The 21,762-nt window shown below is 29.2% G+C and overlaps 2 protein-coding genes across 3 annotated transcripts; both read right to left on the bottom strand.

The window, feature by feature from the left end:
• Positions 1 to 4,284: 4,284 nt before the first annotated feature.
• LOC114390846 (uncharacterized calcium-binding protein At1g02270-like) lies at positions 4,285 to 8,534 on the bottom strand. Of its 2 annotated transcripts, none has more exons than XM_028351747.1 (11): positions 8,204 to 8,534; positions 7,851 to 8,060; positions 7,613 to 7,717; positions 7,363 to 7,468; positions 6,939 to 7,159; positions 6,744 to 6,820; positions 6,533 to 6,647; positions 6,296 to 6,421; positions 5,704 to 5,814; positions 5,490 to 5,597; positions 4,285 to 4,853 (listed from the first exon to the last, which is right to left on the bottom strand). In XM_028351747.1, the coding sequence occupies exons 1-11, from the start codon at positions 8,204 to 8,206 to the stop codon at positions 4,614 to 4,616; spliced, it is 1,422 nt and encodes a 473-aa protein (XP_028207548.1). In that variant the 5' UTR covers positions 8,207 to 8,534; the 3' UTR covers positions 4,285 to 4,613. The 2 variants fall into 2 exon arrangements, with proteins under 2 accessions (XP_028207548.1, XP_028207549.1); XM_028351748.1 differs by having other exon boundaries at positions 4,285 to 4,850.
• Positions 8,535 to 16,957: 8,423 nt separating this feature from the next.
• Positions 16,958 to 21,425, bottom strand: LOC114389087 (ribosome production factor 1-like). Its single transcript, XM_028349679.1, has 11 exons — positions 21,051 to 21,425; positions 20,861 to 20,941; positions 20,287 to 20,382; positions 19,828 to 19,911; positions 19,660 to 19,729; positions 19,430 to 19,512; positions 19,015 to 19,094; positions 18,606 to 18,704; positions 18,400 to 18,508; positions 17,431 to 17,520; positions 16,958 to 17,310 (listed from the first exon to the last, which is right to left on the bottom strand). The coding sequence occupies exons 1-11, from the start codon at positions 21,309 to 21,311 to the stop codon at positions 17,272 to 17,274; spliced, it is 1,092 nt and encodes a 363-aa protein (XP_028205480.1). The 5' UTR covers positions 21,312 to 21,425; the 3' UTR covers positions 16,958 to 17,271.
• Between the last annotated feature and the right edge of the window lie 337 nt (positions 21,426 to 21,762).

Raw genomic sequence — 21,762 nt, 5'->3', positions numbered from 1 at the left:
TCAGGGGTCACTTTCTATGAAATGGACAGATGGTTCTTCAACGCATCTTCTCATTCTATAAGGCTATTATAATAAGCCGTTATGAGTCTCTATCACCACCACATGATAATATATGTATTCTTTTATTATATAAAAAAGCCTTTCCTTGTGTCAATTGTTAGGAAATAATTTCATCACTAAATACATTTGTGTTTACCCGTGCAATATACTTGCCTTTCAATCTTATTTTGTTTTAGTTTACACATTATTTTGTGTGATTTCTTAAATTTTTTAAATTAAACTAATAAGTATATTATATATTGTAGCACAAGTATTTAAAAAAATTAAATTAAACTAATATTTTTGTTAAAAAAAATATTTAACTAATAGATAAATTAATATGAGCACATTCCACCTCGCATTCAACATGTGCACATTGACAAGCAAACACAGTGAAGAGGTGTTTCAAACTCCATCACTGATGTTGTCTTAGAAATGTGTCCCAAAACCTATAATAAGTAAGAGTTTCAAATTTTCTTATGGTTATATATCATTTAAACAAAAACTAATTCAACTGTCACATCACATCATGTTTTTCTTTCATAATTTATTCATTAGTCTAATTGGTTTTTTTTTTGAGAAAAAATATTGATTGAATTGAGTAGTGATATCCCTTCATTTTAAATACCCCACAAATACACATCTTTTATTTTGAGTGATTATATTTTTACATTCAAAAATTTCAAACACTCAATTAATATTAATAATTTCTTTTTATTGCATTGTATCATCAATTAAATTAATTATTTATTTCTCATTTCTTTATTTTATAAGAAGATTTTTAAAGAATCGACTTAAATCTTTAACTTAAAAAATATTCTAAGACAACTTTCTATAAAATATTTTTAGAAAGTTTACTTTCTAAGATAATTTTTAATTTTTTTAAAAGAAAAGAGATTTTAAGATGATTTTTATGCAAATCGATGTAAAAATTAAGTTTTTAAAATTGTTTGAAAATCATTGTGTAAAATTAACACTTTTCACAAAGCGGCTACGAAGACGATTGAAAATGGTGATATAAAAATTAAATTTTTAAAATTGTTTAAAAATCATCATGAAAAATCAGCACTTTTCACAACCGTGATTACGAGGACGATTAAAAATCGTCATGAAAAGTGTCCAATAATTATTGTGAAATTTTTTTTTATAATAGTATTCTCTCAATCAAGAAACGTTTTTCTATTTATTTTATATTTCTCTTCCTATCACATCAAAAATCTTATAATGTATATATTTTTTTCTTTCTCACTAGGTATATAATAGCATGTGGTGCAGAAGGATTAATGCAATTCAAATAAAACCAAGGGAAAGAAAAAAATAGCTAAACAGGTCACGTTGTAGAGAGCTAGTACTTTGATTTGTGGTTTTTCCATTTTGCAATCTTTCTTGTCCTCCAAGTTTCTTTGTTGGCCCACCATTTCAATTCCTTGTTCTTTCAATACTACAAAACAACTGAGTCTTGTTTAGTCCATTTATATGCTTTTTTTTGCTTTGTTTTGTTGATTTGTTATGCCCCCCACTACAATATCTGCATGATCTCTAAGACAAACTCATTATGTCCTACTATATAGTCAATAGATTAGCACATGATTACATAGTTTGTGCTATTTTTCAAGGTTGTAGAGTCATAACAATTTCCAAGTGATATTCACGAAAATGAAATTAATAGGTGCTAATAGACTCACTCATTCTTTTCGCTTCTATACTTTTGGGACCGTGAAAATCGGTGCAGGATCTTAAAGTCCGCGACTCCGCGTAAATGACTTTGCATTCTTGGTAAAGTTAAAAATAAAGATGATGATTTTTAGAATCAAGAGAAAATAATAGCTCCTTTGGTTTGAAAAATATTTTTTATATTTTTTTAATAGATGATGTTTTTTTTTGTATCTATTTATGAGAACTGAAAATAGAAAGAAAAAAAAAACAATTTGATCTTGTATTTTCTCTCCCAAAGTTTAGATAAAAGAAAAAAATTGAGTAAATTCAGTTTTGGAAAAAGTAATAGTAAGGAAAATAAAGGTACACAAAATAACTTTTGTATCATTACTATGGTATACAAAAAATTATGCTTAGTATTTTCTCATGAGTTATATGATAAATATAAATAGAAAAGTTATTGAGAAAATGTAAGGTATATTCATTTTTTAATTTAATCTTTTTTATACCTGTTTTTTGAGAAATTGTAAAGTATATTTTTAAAATTTAAATTTTATCACATAATTTTTATGCAAGTTATTCTAATAAATTTTTGTGACAGCAATTCGTGTGATTTAAGTTTTTATTGAATTGTTTTGCAAGAATTTGAAAGTATTTTTCGTTATTTTGCACATATAGAATCCATAATTTGTTTTGTTATCTATTCCCTTATGTTATTGTAATAGTTTTTTTAAAAAAATGTCATATAAATAAATTGTCTATGCACAGTATAGCGAGTTTCTTTTGGCACTGATACCGTGCAGCTTGAGGGAGACTTTTTCTTTTTGTACCTATTTTTTAGTAAATAGTACTCATTTCAGAAATCAGAAAATTTATTTTTTAACCTTTTTTTAGTAAATGGTAATAATATCAATACGTTTTTTAAACACAGTTTTTCATTATTGATTAAAATTCATTTGAAATCAAAAAATTTATGGGTTTTATTTCTTATTTAATAAACTCATTTTGTGATTTTATAATTTCTAACACATTTTAAATAATAGTAAAACAAATATTAAAAATAAATGTTAGAAATATGTCCCTATTTCTCTTCTTTTTTTGGAAATATTGCACAATCAATCTTTGGGAGCATGTGTCGAGTGTTGTTTCTTGCACTTCTTATTCTATTTCAGAAAGTTCATTTTGAAATATGAATTTACATTCTAAAATGCAACTAGAAGTGCACTAAACAAATGGCGCATGTGCCTTATGTCAGACTAGACGAAAACTTTGTAAGAGCATCTCCAACCCACTAACTTGCCAAAATTTCTCTTCTATTTTTTAATAATATTTCACATTTTCATATAATACCACATCACTTTTCTTACTTTAAACAATCCAATGAAGTTTTTACTCCAACCAAGCAACTCATAAAAGTTTTTCAAATGGATCTCCCAATATTTACTTTTTACTTTTTGAAGTCATCTCCATGCATTTTTTAATAATTTATTTTGCAAATGGACTCAGTGTACAGTGAGAGAACCGGTGTTGCAGCTAGGAACTTTGTTTTGGAATGAGATCCATTGAGATGCTCTCCAAGAAAAGAAAATTTTTACATAGTTATCTCCAAGAATCAGTCTTTGCTAGGTGCACCAAACATATTACTTATGCACCTAGCATTAAAATAGAATTTCAAAAATATTCTTAAATGTTTTTTATTTTTATAGATTACATAATCCATATAATTCATACAGATTACATGATCCGTATGATTCATACAAATTACGTAATTCATAGAAGCCATACGAATTACATAAGGAGTACATAATCCATATAAGTCATACGGATTACGTAATTCATATAAATTAATCCGCTCATACGGATCACGTAATCCATATGACTCATATAGATCACGTAATTCGTATGAATTAATCTATATGATTCATATGGATCACATAATCCGTATGACTTATAAGATCACGTAATCCATACGAACTCCTATTGGAGTTACTCTAAGCATGGCCGGTGGGCTTGGGGCCTATGGACATCAATTCCTTTGAGTGGTCCAGAAAAGAAAGAGCAAGAATTTAAGTACTGTGGCTGATTTAACCAGCGATCACCAATACTTTCTAAGCCACTGTGGATAAAACAAGGTGACACATTTGTCCAATTACATGGATGAAAGAATGAATATTTTACATTCCAAAATTGACTTTCCGAAATATAATGAAAGATGTAGGAAAATAATCGGAGGTGCAGAAAGCAACAACCCTAACAATTCATTCAAGGATTGGTGTTTGAGAGTCTATAGAAAGTCCATTATAGTGCAAGGATTCTTCTCATTGAGTTTCATAAAGTTCAATATGAAAAATATAAGAAATCGTAAATTTAATTCTGAAAGTCAATCTAATTACACACTTTGGAATTTCAATTTTGAAACTTAATTCACAATTCCAGAATTTAAACTTCCGAACAATAAAACTAAAGCATGTATAACTGTATAAGGGTATTATTTGAATAAAATTTGAAAGAAAAGAACAAGGATGTGTGGTTAGAAAGAGAAAAAAAAATTAGTGCAAAACAGCAATCACAAGGAGAATTTTGTAGCAAAAAATCAATGGATTCAAACAGTGAGAAGGAAATACATAATATGCACATCCACTTCTACATTGCAAAAATATCTTTACATTGTTATCCCATTACCAGAGAAAAAAACATGGCCAGGGCTTACCAAAACTGATTACAGCACAACACTACTTTAATTTGACTCCAAACACATATACAAGACAGACTAATCACTAATTATGGCATGACATGTTTGGTAGGGGACTAAAAATGAAAGTGAAAAAAAGTATCACTTTAGTTTACCCCTACACCAAACTGGTCCCAAAATTGAATATTTTTCTGTGGGCTAAGACTATTAGTGCCATGAAGTACATTCAGTTTTGTGAGGCAGAACATCTCATCCTTGCTGGTGAAAACACAGCTGTGAGTCTAGCATGATCAGAAAGAGAATAATCTTCTGGCCATAGTCCTTTCTCCACTTCACGCGGATACAGCATTGCATTCTTCACCTTAAAACCAATAGCTTCTTGCTCCTGTTCTGTGTTACAATCTTCCGTGCAACCATTCAGATTTTCCAACACATGCTCTGGACATGTAGAATTCCATATTTTCTGCTGCAATGCAAAGTCAATTATCACTACTTTATTCAATAATTACATATACTGTGTGCTAGATATTTGCTACTACCTCCCTCTCTCTCTATATATAGGAGCCTTCTCATAATGTTTGTCCCTTCTTTTTATAAGATTTCTTTCAAATTGTCTTTCGCATCAATTTTTTTTTTTTATCAAAAAATACTCTTAATAACTTTACAATTTTTTTAGACAAGAAATAATAAATACTGTAAATTAATAAGATAAACTCTTTCTCTATCCTGTGATTCTGTGAAGATTGGGAAAGATAAACTACATAATCACTATTCTCTCTCCATACCTTAATTACAGTAGATGAAAAACAATAAGGTGGAAAGAGTGAGATGATGAGTCTCAATGATATTAAGGATATTTTTAGAAAAAGAATACAGATTGTTGAGAAATTTAATATTATTAACTAAATTAACCAATTTCCTTAAATGTTGTTAGTTAGTTAAAAGGGTCTGGTAGTCTTGTATATAAGGATAGAGGTAGTATTACACTATTTCTAATGATCTTTATCACAGAATTCTAACATTCATGCACACTGCGTTAGGCACATTCAAGTGCATGCATATTAGTAGATATCATCCAAAAGTGAAGACATATAATGTATACCTTGAATTCTTCAAAGTCTATGACACCATTTCCATCAGCATCTGCTTGATTCCATAGATCTTGCAACTGTTGAAAACGTAGTCCATAAGGCACACCAATTAACTTCACCTGCAAAAGTTATGGTAAGGTGTTAGTCTTTTTCTAATTTTTTGCTTCTTTTTTTGCCTATTGCTATTGGAATTTATATCATCATATATTAGCAGATATGAAGTACCTGCCGAAGTGCTTCGGAGAAGCTAAAATATGTCACAGAATCAGCATAGTTGTCACCCTTCAGAAAGGCAAATGCATCATCTTCAGATAACGATGCTTTTCGTAACTGGAACTGAAATCCAAAAAAAAAAACACATTGGATGCAGAGCAAAAATGGTCATGCATATATTCTCATTACTTCTTCAGTCTTCACAGCAAAAAGAAGTTTTATGATTATGAAGGTCCATGAAAAATCAAGTACAAGAATGTAATGGTTATTTCAAGTGTTTACATTTCTGCTTATGGGAAGCTTAATAAAAATTGCTGATGGACTTGTCTGGAAGACTAGAACTCCTAAAAACATAATTAGTGATGTTAAGTTAACAAGAACACATCAATAAATAAAAAATTGTTAACAAGTAGGAATACAACTGAAGTAGAATATTTCAACTTTTATGAAAAGCTTAAAGCTCATCCATAAACATAGGCACTATTTCTTAAACCTACTACATAACTTTCACATACCTTGAACAGTTGACTTTCATATTTTATCTTTTAAAAGTAAAAAGTCAGAAATACAAAGAAATATATTAAATTGAGTAAGTCATACTCACTTTTAGTATACTAAATACAGCTTCAGCCCAACTTGTCTTTAAAGGTTTACGTGCTTGGTTGGGATTGCAAAGCCAAATGAAGTCAACACCACAGATATTTCCCCTATGATTTCGGTGACTAACCCACTGCAGGATCAATGAGAAAATATTAAAAATTCGAGGAAAAAAACTACCAAGACTATGCTTTTAATACCTGGAAAGCACACGTACAATTCTATATAATAATGAGATATTTACCTTGTGAGAATCTGCATAACTGTCACTGTATTGATTAGCAATGTCATATGATGATACAAACCCCTGTGACCTTAGGAACTTGTAAACATGCCCACGCTTGCTTCCATTCCAGTCACTGCATTAGATAGAACATGAAGTGCTCATTATAAGGACAACTGTTCCAGTTAAAATAACAACATAATAACATAAGAAAATCAAACAATAAACTCACCCACAGAGTATAATAGGCATGGGTTTGAGCCTGTTTTCTCTCTGATACAATTCCACATATTGCAATATTTGGTAAACCTACAAGAAGATAAAAATAAGTCTAGTTTTAGAATTGAAAGCAAAAGCAAGTGACTAGAAGTCTAGAACAATCATCAATGAATAAGAAAAAAGATTAAATTGCTAGGGATTCACATACCTGATTCAATCTCACTACACAAAGACTTGAATCATGAGGAAATAACAGGTGGGTGTTCACAATCAGAAACTCTTGAGGAACACTGCCTTTTGGGTTTTGTACAAAGGGGGTAGCTGACTGAACATGTAACAACTGAGCAACGCGATCGCCACAATCGTTTAAAAGCAACTCTTTATAATCCATAACTCTTAGACATTCTTTACGTATAGCAATCAGCAGACCTGCATAATAAATTATGAGGTTTTGAGTCAAAGAGCAACAAAATTACTCAGAGAAGCATGGATTTTATAGAAAAAACAATCAAACAACCTTCCAGAACCACATGGAACATTAGCACTAACCACTTGAAAGAAAATAAGTGCAACAATTGGGAATACAAATATTTAAACGAGTATGAGGATGAATGGCATTTTCAAACACTTACCATCTCCGCGATTGTTGGTTCGCGCGAGCTTGAAGAGATTGTAGCCAGCATCCCCAAGTCTCTCCTCATACATGTTAACAAGTTCTTCATTTCCAACCCAAAACTCCTACACAAGAAATAAACATCATAGCACAGAGTGAGTAAGTGCTGGTAAGGAAAAACATCATTCACAACCAAAGAAAAATGTTTCTTTTTTCTTCTTTTTCACTAGAGACAATGCCCACCAACGAGAAAGGAGATAAATTGTTACCTGAAGGCACATAATGGAAGATGATTCAGAAAGCAAGCAATCAAGAATCCTCTCATTCCTGGCCAACCAGAATGCTCTGAAGTCACTTTCTCGCAGGCCCTGGTTCTGTTCACAACAAATTCAGATTTCAGAGTGAAACCCTCCAAATCACACATTTTGAGACCATTCTCCACACCGCACGAATTGCATAAACATAAATAAAACTAAGGGAAAAGACCACAACAGCACAAGACAATACCTGTGGGTCAATCCGTTTGTAAATCGGAGCCAGAATGTTGAAAGTGGTGAATGAAACGCAAGAAGGATCTCTATCCACCTCAGCCACCGACGAAAAACACCCACTTTTGCTAATTCTGCAAAGATCTCCATCACTGCTATAGCCATTGACAACATTATGAGAAGAACCATTGCCTCTTCTCAAATTGAACTTAGCACCCCCAGCCACAACCTGAATTCCACTGATAACATTAGTAACCCGAATCAAAAATCAAAATAACCCCTTTTTACCATGTCCATCCCCCACCAAAAAAAAAAAAAATCAAATCAAATCAAAGAGAGGAACAAAAAGACCCTTTTCAGAGAATCACCTACCATTCTCAAAATCCTCGCCAAAATCAACAAAGGTGAGATTTTGAACCTGAATTTATGTGCGTTAAGACGAAATCTGAAATGGGTCACGGATTATTATGTGAGTGAATGGAACATAATCTAGCTTCTTCTTCTTATATCTCTTAACCGCCCTTTTATCTCTCTTGTGGTTTTAGTGATGTGGTGAGCAATTATATATATATATATATATATAGAGAGAGAGAGAGAGAGGGATTTGATATATATTGTAGAAGAAACAAGGAGACAGGACAAGGACAGTAGTACAAGTTGGGGATTTCAGCGTTACAGCAGTGTGCTCGTTCATGTGATATGCTTCATAAAATCATATAATGGAATCTTTTTTTTATATATATATATTGTGGTTATCACTTATTGAGAACACTTGATTCACTTTGTTACGCAACGCACACGTCTTCACCATGTCAAAAATAAATAAAGAGAACTTTCCCCAAGTCCCAACTGGGATTCAGTTATTCATTTCATTTGTTCATATTTTATCTTAATCAAGTCGAACCTTTAGTTGCACGGCACGGCACGGCTCGGCTCGGCTCTTGGTACTAGGTAGGGTAGGGTGGTTTCTTTGATTGAGTGTAACGTTAGGGTTAAGACTTAAGTAGTGTGGTCTTCTTTCAATGTCTACATTTATCATAGCATAAATAGTAAATTGATGTAATTGGTCGGCGTATTAATAGTAGCTAACATAGGTGGTTGGATTGAGTGTACGTTGTGGTTAGTTAGTATGGTCTTCTTTCAATGTCTCACACTTTTGCGTGAATAAAATTAATGTAATTACTAACTGAATTCAACTAATTAAATAAATAAATAAAGAGATGAAATTAAAAAATTTAATAACAGAAGGACTAAATTAAACTAATTAAATAAATAGAAAGGTCAAAATAGTACTTTAGCTACAAACTTAAATAAATATTGTTGGGGTTATTCTTCAATTAAAATTGGATTTTTACTTTGATAGTATGTGGAATCATATAATGCATACCTTTATTACATGGATTACTGAATCAATGTTTTGATTCTAAAGAACAATACTTAAATTTTGTGATTTTTATGCTAACAAAATTTGACTCAGTGCATAAAGAACAAATCCATTCTAAAAAAAATGTAATTTGATTTTAATTGTCAATGTAAGAATTTTATTGACGTACAATATATAAATATATCATTAAACATTCTTCTGAATCTTACAATTTGTTTGAACTATGATGAACTCTTAAAATTTAATTCACCTAAATTTTCATCTTTAAGAAAAATCATTTTTATACTAATAAGTAAGACAATAATATATGATATAAAATAGTCATAAAAAGTTAAATTAAGGAATAGTAGCCTCTTTTAATATTCTTATTTTTTCACACAACATAAAAAGGAATAAAAATAAAGAAGCTAAATATTTTTTTATAACCTGAGTTTAAATAATTTTACTTTTTAAAGATGTGAAGCGGAGATTAATTGATTGGAAAAGTCTCCTATTACTCACCTTGCTAGTTGCTATCAAACATTATGATAGCAATTTGATTTTATTTTTTTTAGATTTATGAGAATCAAAGAATATAAAAATAGTTTACATGAACTCACGTAATCAACTGAAATAGATTTTTTTATTTTTTTATTGATAACAGTTTGATTATGATTGAAAACAAAAAACACTGAATGTATGAAGAAATTATATAAGGTCCTTAGCTTTTTTATTGTTTTCTATTAAATATCAATAATAAATGTGTTGGAATTTTTTTAGCCCATAGATTATTGAAAATAAGGCTATCCATTTCCAATGTCCATCAATCTTCCGGTTTCGGCCGCGGAAATAAAATCGATGGCCAAACCGTCAAAGTATTCTTCAAAACCAAAAGCACTGTGAAGATGAAGTGACGGCTGAGTGTATCTAATCTAACACTCTTCCAAATTTCTAATGAAACCCATCATTAGAACTGGTTTCGCATAAATGCCTGAGCTGACATGAATATTCTCCAGAATGGGTCGTTTTGTACTTAAATATTTCATGTTCATGCACAAGTTCTGTGTTAGGTTTATTAAAATTAAGGTTTAAAATAATTACTACTTTATTAGTTTTTTTAGCGATAAAATTTCATATCGTTTAATCATCAATGTAAAAAGTCATTTATAAATGTTATTTTCTTTTAATTTATTGAGATATTTTTTTCAAAAGTAAAATAATTGAGATTCATTAAATACTTAAATGGATAATATTTCAGATAAGATCGACTATTAAATGTCTAAACATACAATATCTTAAGTACAAAAACTCTATAAATACTTGCAGCATGTTGAAACATTTAGTGAGAGAAAAATATACATAATATTTAAAATTTAATATTTGTGTATTATTAATTCAAAAAATTGATACTATAAATTAATAAAAAATTATTATATAAATTTTAAAATAATTATTATAAAATTTAACAAATTTATATAATAGTTTGTAATTAAATACATAAAATTATTTTTTATTGTGGCATTGCATAACATGTTTTCTTTGATATATATATATATGTGTGTGGGGGGACCAACATAAGAAGTAAGGGGTCAACATATAATTTAGATGATTTTCTAATAAAAGTAAATAAATAAATTATTTATTTTATTAAAAGCTAAAAAATTATTAAAGTTTCAACAAATGACTACACAACTTAACGTTTTAGTTTATTTTTTCAAAGTTTATACAATGATGTTTAATTTTGAAAATTTGAAATTAAAATACTACACTCAAAGCCAATATTAGATTGGAGCTAATAATGACAAGAATAAGAGAGAAAAAAATGGTTATTAATTTAATGGTCATATCATAATTATTATAAAGTTTAACAATCTTATATATATAATGAATTATAATTGAAATACGATGTAATTTTTTTTATATATTTAGTGTATAATTTTTTTTCTTATATTAATGTCTCAATTAAAATTAGCAAGTGTAAATTTATCTGATAGACATTAATTATAACAATAATGTATTATAAAAGAGAAAAGATATTAACAAATGAACTAAATAAAGTCTATTTTTTTTTTAAAAAAAAGAAGTATTTTAATGATGAAGAGCATAAAAGAAAAATAATGTTTATAAGAAAACAGTATAGTTGTTTAAAAAGAAAAAAAAATATCATTTTTTTTAATGAGTACTTTAACAGATGATGTCAAACTTAGTACGAAGTTCAACCAGAATCTGTTGGGGCCAAGTTTGTTGATATTAACCCCTCACGGCTGTGAAGATTTTAGTGAGAAGGAAGGTCCCTGAATCTTTTTTTCTGAGGTTGTTCACAAGGATCTTCAAATTATGTGCTACGGAGTTGCTCCTCAATCTCTGTTTTGCAAATTGTTGGTGCTTTTCTTGTGGTGTGTGACAGTTTCATAGACAATGTCTTTGATTTTAATGGCAACACCAAAGTTCTTTTGGTTTTTATGCTCTTCCTTCTTGTTTGGAGGATTCCTTCAGCAATACAATTGGTCTTCCTTGCTATTTTGGTTGTCTTGTTTTTTCTTTTATGGGTCTGGGCAGACTGGGCTTAGTTCCCTTGTTTTGTTGGTATGTTTTTTCTTTCTTCTTTAATATATGTTTCCTCTTGTCTAAAAAATGACATATGACCTGATAAAAAAGTTAAAATATTATTATTATGAGTTGAAAGGTATGGTTGAAATAATATAATATGTGTTTCCATGTTTTTTTTCATTTCCTTCATTTTTTAAAAAAATTGCCTACTATTTTTTTTCTCCCTTTCTTACCCTACTTTCAATTTTCAAAGATTAAAACTAGATAGGGATATATTTGTATGAACTTAAAACATATTTAAATCTTTAAAATATCGATTGATATATCGCGAGTAGTATATTTTATCTAATTAATCAGAACAGTTGCATCATTTTCGTTGCTTTGGTTGTCATACGCAATATTTTACATCCCGCAAATAAAGAAATATCATATTCCATAAACACAAGTCAAATAGTTATTTAATCCTCCCTTTCTGGTCCTTCTATCTGTTTTTTTTTTTTAAACGTGATGATCCTTCTATCATACCATTGTTTAAAATAGAAATTCTGAAATAAACCTTGTTCACACGGGTTATATATACTATTTATTTCGCTTGATCACAAATCGACTAAATGTTTATAGTACTACATTATTGTTTTACATTTATAATAAAAAAAATATCAGTATTTTTTAATATTATTAATAAGACTCAAATTCAAAATTTTAATCATATTAAATTTGGTAATTTTTTTAATATTATTAATATTAGTATCTTTTCATCGACAATTAATCTATATTAAAAACCTTCATCTATCATTTTGATTAAATTTTCTTATTTTAATTATATTTTTCTTATGAATAAGACTCAAATTCAAAATTTTAATTTAAAGAAAAAAATTGACTTTCAATTATAGTTAATCACAAAGGGACGCGGAATATAATGCAGCTTTTATGATTAGACAAGACAATGTTCTGAAAAGGAGCAAAATTATACATGTCGGTGACACCCTCTCCTTTGATTTAGAAGACACCTCCGCAGCATCAAAGTAGGAAAGATATGCGACGTACCAACCAATTGCGTGAAGCAGAAATAAACCAATTAAATTAAGGATACAAACACAAAAAAAAAAACACAAATAATTAACCTAAAGAATTTTTTATTTTGGACTTTTCCAGCTATTATAGATTTGTACTTCAGAAGTAAAAAAAAATGTTAGAGATTCACTCATGCAGAAGTAAAAAAAAAAACATGTACAGATAATTTTATTAATTTACATTTTACAAGAGTTGTAAGATAGTAAGATGAGATGAATTAGATGAGTAAAGCTTATATAAAATGATGAGTAAATTATAAGAATGTGATGACGATTATAGAATTATAGGTTGATCATTATTATATTATATTTCCTTCGCTCAACTTTATATAATGTTTTAGTAAAATAAAAAATGTTCTAGATTATTTGTCGTTTTAGAAAATCAATGAATCATTATTTTTTTTTTTCTTCATAAAATATCCTTAGTGGGAGTAGTTATTGTATAATAAATGAAAAAAAAAACTTAATTAATTAAAAAAATAAAAGATATATTTAAAAGTTAAATGATGTATATTTTATAAAATTCAAAATATTAATTACACTTCTTAATATTGCATTCAAACAAAATTAAACCAAAGTGTACATTATTGTTATATTTGATTTAAACCACATTTTATGTAAAAATTGAACTAAATTGCAACCTAAGGTGCATTTGTATTCACGTTTGCTCCCATAAAAAAAAAAAAAAACGTGATGCTTTATAACTTAAGAGAAGGGATTTTCATCCAGCGTGCATTGAAAAGTAGAGAATTCATCATAGCCTCCAACAATTTCAACTTGGAAAAATTACGTTTGAAAATTTTAATATTGTTAGAACCTTTACAGCAAAAAATGTTTTTTTTTTATTATCAAATTTGTGAATTTGTTTCCCAATTGCAGTGCAGCCCATGCATGCACGGCGGCACCAAGTCAACTCAGTCACCGAGTCGTCACGACGGCGGTGGGAAAAAGAGATGGACTCGGAGTTCTTGGAAGCAGACGACTGAGACGAGGCTTGTGAGGTCAAAGAAGGATCTTTTAATTTTTAAAGTTTTATAATCGATGCTATGATAATTACACATATAAAAGTATTTCAGAAAAAAAAGGTATTTCGTGGCAATTTTTTAACTTCTCAATATCTTAAAATTATTAATAAACTTACAGAAAAACCATTTTAATTCACTTTGAAATTTGTCTAAAAATACTTACTTTAAAAATATAAATGATTAAATTAAATTTTTTAAAAGATAAAAAATCAAAATAAATATACTCAAAAATATTAAAAACTAAAAGTGTATTTTAGCCCCTTTAACACCAGCCAAAACATAGCATGGAATCCTCCATAACAAAATTTCCTGAAATGCAATCTTGATGCTACATTTTTCAGGAAACAAACTCCTTTGGAGCGGGTCTTTGTTTGAGGGACTCGAATGGAAGCCAAGGCAAAGACGATTCCTGCGACTTTTTTATTAAATGGGTGCAAATTTTGTATGTTTTTTTTTTCTTCATATGCAAGTAGATTTTAAATTATTATTGAAAATAGGATAAATCATGATAAGTGTTACAATTTTAAAATTAGAAATCGTAACATCTATTATGATTTATTATTTTTTTCACTAAAATTATAATTTTTTTTATGATTTTAGTTTAATTTTTTTATTTATGAATTTAAAAGTATATATATTTTTTATTTTACTATTTTAAAGTTGTAAGTTTGTTTTTTTTTTATATTTATAACTTTGAAGTCCTAGTTTTTATTTTTTTACTTTACGTGTAAAGTTTTTTTAGGATTTTTTATTTTTTTTGTTTTGCTTTCAATTTTTTAAAAAAATTGTAAATGATTTTATTTATTTATTTAATTATTAAATGAATCATTTTAATTTTATTTGTTATTAGTTTTATTTAACATCTTGTATATATTTATTATATGGTTTTATTTAATATGTTATATATTTTTTAATATTATTTTATTTAAAATATTTTATATATTTTTTGAATATTTTTTTATTTAATATATTTTGTATATTTAAAATTTAGATATTTTTTAATAATGTTATTGAATTTGATTTGTTTTTTAAATGAAATAAATAATACAAAATACTTAAATTTTAAAAAACTAAACTCTTAAAACAAATAACTTTATATTTTGTTATTAATATTAACTTATAATAAAAATAGAAATTATATTAATTGTCTACTTGTTTGTATAGATAATTACTATAAAGTATTTCATTTCATTCCTACACAAGAGCATTTTTTAAGCTTACTTAAAATTGATTTGTTCATCTCATTATATAGACGAGTACTGACTAGCCTTCTGTTTCGAAGGATTAAACATAAAATATAGACCTAAATAATATTAATTCATAAATAATAAGTTAATATTAGTAACAAAATATTTTAATATTTATTTTAAAATTTTTAGTTTTTAAAAATTTAAGTATTTTGTATTATTTATTTCATTTACAAAACAAATCAAATTCAATAACATTATTAAAAAATATCTAAATTTCAAATATATATATATATATATATATATATATATATATATATATATATATATATATATATATATATATATATATATAATATTAAATAAAATAATATTCAAAAACATATAAAATAATTTATATAAAACAAAATTAAAAAATATAACATATTAAATAAAATCATATAAAAAATATATACAAGATATTAAATAAAATTAATATCTAGTAAAATTAAAATGATTTATTTAATAGTTAAATAAATGAATAAAATTGTTTATATTTTTTTAAAAATTGAAAACAAAACAAAAGAAAACAAAAAAAAACTCTAAAAAAACTTTACACGTAAACTAAAAAAATGACTTCAAAGTCATAAAATATATATAAAAAAACTTATGACTTTAAATTCATAAAATAAAAAAAAACTATATACAACTTTGAAGTTGTAAATAAAAAAATTAAAATTAAAATTATAAAAAAATTTATGACTTTAGTTAAATAAAAATTAATAAATGGTAATAGATGTTACCACTTATAATTTAAAAACCCTTACGCCTATTATAACTCATTTCATTTTAATAATAATTTAAAATCGATCCATATTGAAAAACCATAAAAAATTTGCACCCATTTAATAAAAAAGCCGATTTCTGCACTGGGTAATCCTTCTCCTAAGGAAGCTGAAGCATGGGCATGTCCAAGCCAATACTTGACATGTCAACTCAACATTCCCAATGTCATCTTATCTCATTATGAATAGATGAAGACTAGATTTTATCTCAAACTGAAGGGTAAATTTTGTAAAGAGACAAATCAATCGTATAATTTATAATCTATCAAGGACGTCAAGATTTTATGTTAGCTCTCCTTTGAGTATAATCCCTTATTGTTTTCACAATTGATTAATGAAATGATATAATTATCTTTTCCCTAAAAAAAAGAGTATTTTAGCCTTTGTTTTTTACTATCGTTCATAAAAGCTTCATTTTAGATTTTAAAATATTATCTTTTGAATAATAATTAAAATTTAAAAACTATGGTTAAAAATTAATCCGTATTCAAAACAATTTCTTATTTTGAAAAATCTGTATAAATAATAAAATAAAACTTATTAAAAATAATAATATAAATAAACTTTAAAATTAAACAAGCCTTCACTTTTTAAAATTAAAAATATTAAATATGATAAAAAATTTAATTAACTCGCTATAAAACTAATTTTAAAAAACAAAACAACTTGTCTGGTCACCCAATGCCACCCTTTTGGTACAAATGATTCCAGTGGGTAGTTGCTCTACTTCTATGAATGGTCCGAGGCCTTTAATGCAAAGCTTTGTACGAAACAGGTGGTTTTTACTTTCTTTTTTTATATATATATATAAGTTGACTCAATTATAAATTTAAAATAATATAAGATTAGTAGTTGGCGACGGAAATCATTGGTGACCGTTTATAATTCAGTTTTAGTCACTTAAAAATTCGTCCTTGGCAGAAATTTTCTTTGGGCGGCAATCAAACAAACCAATACGTGACACGTGGAAATAAGTTATGGCATTGCTAAAATAATACATCTAAGGTAAGGATCACCACGTGGAATCAATTCTGTGACTTGAGTAGCCTCAGCACATCAACTCATAATAGCATAGCACAGTGGAAAGAAATGAATCCGTGAACATAATAGAAAGAGACAGCTATAGAAGCATTCCATCTCAAGTCAACAAATTATATAATTGCTTATATGAAACCTTGCAAATTTGTTATCTCTTTCCCAACCACCAATAGATGTAAGGTCAAAATTGCTCACTGGCTTACAGAGATGATGGGACTTTAGCCCCAATGATAGGACTTTAGCACCCAATGAAAAAAAAAAGGAAAAGAAAAAAATGATACACCAGAATTAAGTTGAAGGATCTTAACAACCTCAAGATGATTAATTAACCCTCTTCGCCGGATAATAATGATGTCTAAAATGCAACCTTCCCAAACAAGTCATAGGAAGAACCTCCTTCGGCTTGTGTCCATTTCCGGCTAAAAGAGAAGAAAAAGACAATAAAATAACAATGGGGCGAGTCGAAAATGGGAGAAATGCTTCACAATGTAAGACCAAGAATTGAAACTGGGAGTTGGTTTGGTTATCAAGCAAATTACCTTGTGAACCCACTCATATTCCCCACCCTTAGTGTCAAATGTTCCATGCTGCAGGCTAATCAACTTTAATGTGAAACGAGGGCCACATTCCTGCATTTAAGTGAAGTTGTTACAGAGGCAAGTTTGGAGACCATTAACCAGATAAAAACTGAACAATACAGATATACAAAACTTTGATCGAATCAGCTTGAAGAATTTAAATTCTTGAAAATACTAGTATCATAAACATTAGACATTGTGAAGGTAAATGCAGATAGAGTAGACCCATCACCCATCTCTAATGTATGCATCCATATCTTCTCACGTGACAACTTTTACTCTGTCATAATCACATTCATGATTAACTCTCTATAGTCTACATGTGAATACAGATTAATTAGCAAACAACTGGCATAAACAAAACATTACATAATCTCTCTTTCTATAATACCCTCTGATCAAGGTCACTCTAAATCACAAGTCAACAATCTGAACCACCAGTTCTATTATCTAGTACTTATGGACTCATCACACTTTACACACTGTACCACTATTAAAAAACTTACAAGGAAAGCAATGAGGAGCAGGCCGAAAGCATTTTTGGTCCCAGCAATTTAACATTTTTTTTCATTTTCATCCCTGCAATTTTTTTTCCATTTTAGTCCTTGCAAAATGCGTTAGTTTTGTTTTTCGTCCTTAAATTATTTTAGATAACGCTTTAAACAGTAAAAAAGTACTTTGAACAGTGAAAAATGTGTTATCTAAAGCACTTTAAGGATGAAAAACAAAATAAATAAATTTTGCAAGAACTAAAACCAAAAAACAAAATTTAAAAGGGACAAAAATGAAAAAAAAAGACGCTAAATTGCAGGGAGAAAGAATGTATTTAAGCATTTGTAATACATGAATATACATTCAGTATTAGCCAACAGCTATTGAATTTTTAAATGGTGGAAAATGAAAAGCATATAAAAAAGAACCAACACCAACCTGAAGTCGGGCAATTGTTTTCTGTTCGGGAACATTCTCACTCTTGCCTTCTTTGTCCTTTTTACCTTTAGACTCTGTTTTTTTAACTTCTTTGGTTTCAAAAATGTACCTTTAGTATATGGTTGAACATAACACAATGTCAGAAAAATGAAAATCACTAATATTTTGAAACAAATGGCAATATTGTATGCTTTATAGATATATACCGATGATGCCGGAAGAATATGAAGTCTCTCTGGTTGTGGAAAGTGACTACTCGCCGGCCTTTAAATTCTGGATCTTGTGGAAAAAGTGACTGTATCAACCTATTTAAAAAATTAGCAAATTGCAAAAGTTCAGCTCAATGCTTATACAAACTATTATTATATAGAAACAGGAAACCAAAAAGGGATATTTGGTGATAAAAAAATATATTAGGAAAATAGGAAAGAAAGCCCTAGATTCATTTTTAGTCTCTTTTCATAATATTTTAATAAAAATAACTGACAGGTACAAAAGTATTTGCATCAGACCTAGCATTTGAATACAACAAAATTATAAAAGAGAAAAAAACACATTACATGTAACACATAAGTGTTTAAGAACAAATGAAACATAGAATAAGACAATGATCACCTTCCAACTCGATGCCCTAGACGTGTTGTGAAGTTATTCAATACAAGCTCAGGCTTGTGACCGGTTGGATTTCCATGATTCTGCACAGGGGCACAAAATGATTTTTGTTAACCTCAAGAGGAATAAAATTACCACCAATAATTCCTGTTTACACAGATTGAATCACGAGGTAGATTTAATCTGATATTAGTAACACAAGTTGCAATGCAAGACCTATAAGAATTTGTTTTCCTATAATGACGACCACTAAGAAAAAAAATGAAGGGGACAAAAAATAAGTTTCAATGCTAAGCACCTGTAGACTTGACAATTAACATGTCACGACATATTTCCTTTCTCTCTAAGATTTCAAAACAGATTTTATTTTATTTTATTTATCTACTTCAAAATTCAAATTTTGCAGATTATTGCAAACCTTGATATCCTTGCGCAAAACAAGCTTTGAGAGCTTGAAATGAGCAGTCGGCCCATCGGGTACACCAATAATTAAAAGAGCATCTACAATACACAGGAGCAAAAAATTAAGTACTTGTAGGGGCATCTTCCCTTGATATCTAGAAGGAAAAGGCATGAATGTATCTTAAAAACAATCTTGAGTATATAAAATCAGAATAGATTGAATCTTGACATGAAAGCAGCACCTACCTGGTTCCCTACGATTGGTGTGAACAACTATAACAGAGGTGAAGTCCTTCTTCTTTGCATATTCTACAATCTGCAATTTAAAATGTAATTAGAAAGAAATGCTCAAACAAGTTCTAATGTTTTATGTTTTTCCCTCACATGGAGAAGAGACAGAGAGAAACACAACACCTTTTTCAGATCATATGTTCCTCTCTTGAAGTAATGTGCATTTGGTATAACTGAAAGCAACTCCGATATAAAGGCAGGTCCCCTCTGCAGATCAATTCATATTTTAGCCAAAAGTCGGAAACATGCTATACAATTAAGTCATTATTTCATTGGTAATATTCTTATTCTACACTTCTAAAAGTGTGAACCTAAAACATAAAAACAAACTAAGGAGTAAAGAGTTATTGCTTCAAAAGAACTTCTGCCAGACAAACTAAACCTATGAAGCACCGACACCGACACGACACGGACACGTGGACACCTATAATGTCCAAAATATAGAACGTAGTACGGGTGTCATGTCGGTGTCGGACACTGACATGGACGCGTGTCGGACACCGGACACGGCAAGGGACTGCGGTGTCCGTGCTTCATAGGACTAGACAGAGATTAAAAACAAATTGCATATAGGGAACATACAGTAGAATGGAAGCGGCAAGTGGTGATTAATATCTTGGGAGTTTGTTGTTGATTCAAAATTGAACCGAATTCATCAGCATCATTTCCAGCAAATAACTGCAAACAAGTATAATTCATTAGTCAATACAGGTAATTAAAAAAATAAAACAATATTTGAAAAAACAGCAACACTGCATGCAAATTCAAAATAGTAAACAAAAGCCCCCTCGTAAAAAAACCGTTATCCAATATCCATCAAAATACAACTTCAATCCATTTGCGGATTGACCGAATTCCACAGTTTAAAAATCTGTTCCTGTTCCCCTCTATTTTTGGCCCCACAATCCCCACTCCTGCTGATACAAAACTACTATCAAAACCTGTTTCAAGTTAAATTGACGCAATCAATTAGCAGATTCTCAAAAAAAAAAAAAAGAGTGGAATTAGCATTGAGCACCAATATTTCTATTCCGATCTAAGGGTAATATCACATTAAAACTAAGGACAACAATACTACATCAGTAACACAAAATCACAAATTTCGCAATCACAGGGCACAAATCAGAATAAAACCCTAATAATAAAAGTTCAAAACCTCATCATCGTCGGGCTTGCAAACGGTCTCGTCGAGTTCCCTCGTGTTCTCGATGGTGCGAGGAACCTTCTTCTCCGGAGGCTACAGAAAAACACGAAGAATCGTCACCGATACGTATCGAACACGAAACAACAAAAACGGAAAAAAAAAATCGATGAGAGAAGGAGAATGAATGAATGAAGGATTTCACCTCCTCGCCGAGGTCGAGAGCTCTCTTGAGAGCAGCGTCTCGAGCCTTGGCCTTGGCGCGCTTGTCGAGCTTCTTCTGCTGCTTCAGCTTGGCGTGCAGCTCCGATCGCTTCTCCTTGTTCTTTATCATCGAAGGACGCAATGGCTCCTTCTTCTCCTTCTCCTCCTTCTCCGTCGTTCTCGTTTTCTTCTTCCAACCTGAAGCTGAAGCCTCAGCTTCCACGTCATCATCATCATCGCTCTTCCTCCTCTTTCCCCCCATTGGAGCTACCACGCGAGTTTAGTTAGGGTTTTGGAAGCACAGAGAATAGAAACGAAAAGGAACGGTTTTTACTTGCTAGGGTTTATGAAAAGGGGGTAATTGGTTATTGCTTCTCTTCTCTACGCTTATTTTCCTATCACCAATAATCAAATATTTTGACTATTTTCTGAAGAATAGGCTGCATTATTGTATTTTCCTCCATAATTAATCTTAATTTTTTATTAAAGTGAAACAAAATTAAACTTTTGTTTTAAGTTAAGTGGCCAGTTTATTACAGTTTTTTTTCACACAAAAATACTTTAAAAAAATAATATTTTTTAAGGAAAATATGTTTGTTTAAGTTTTTCAACACAATTAAGCTAAAAAGTATTAAAATATAATTAAAATGACAACTTCTCGTAAAAATCAACTATCTTTTTTATAGAAGATATTTTTTTATCATTGTAAATAC

The sequence above is a fragment of the Glycine soja genome, chromosome 16 (assembly GCF_004193775.1).
Source record: "Glycine soja cultivar W05 chromosome 16, ASM419377v2, whole genome shotgun sequence".
NCBI classification, from domain to species: Eukaryota; Viridiplantae; Streptophyta; class Magnoliopsida; order Fabales; family Fabaceae; genus Glycine; species Glycine soja.
The sequence above is the reverse complement of the archived record's forward strand: the minus strand, read 5'-3'. Positions and strand labels throughout refer to the sequence as shown.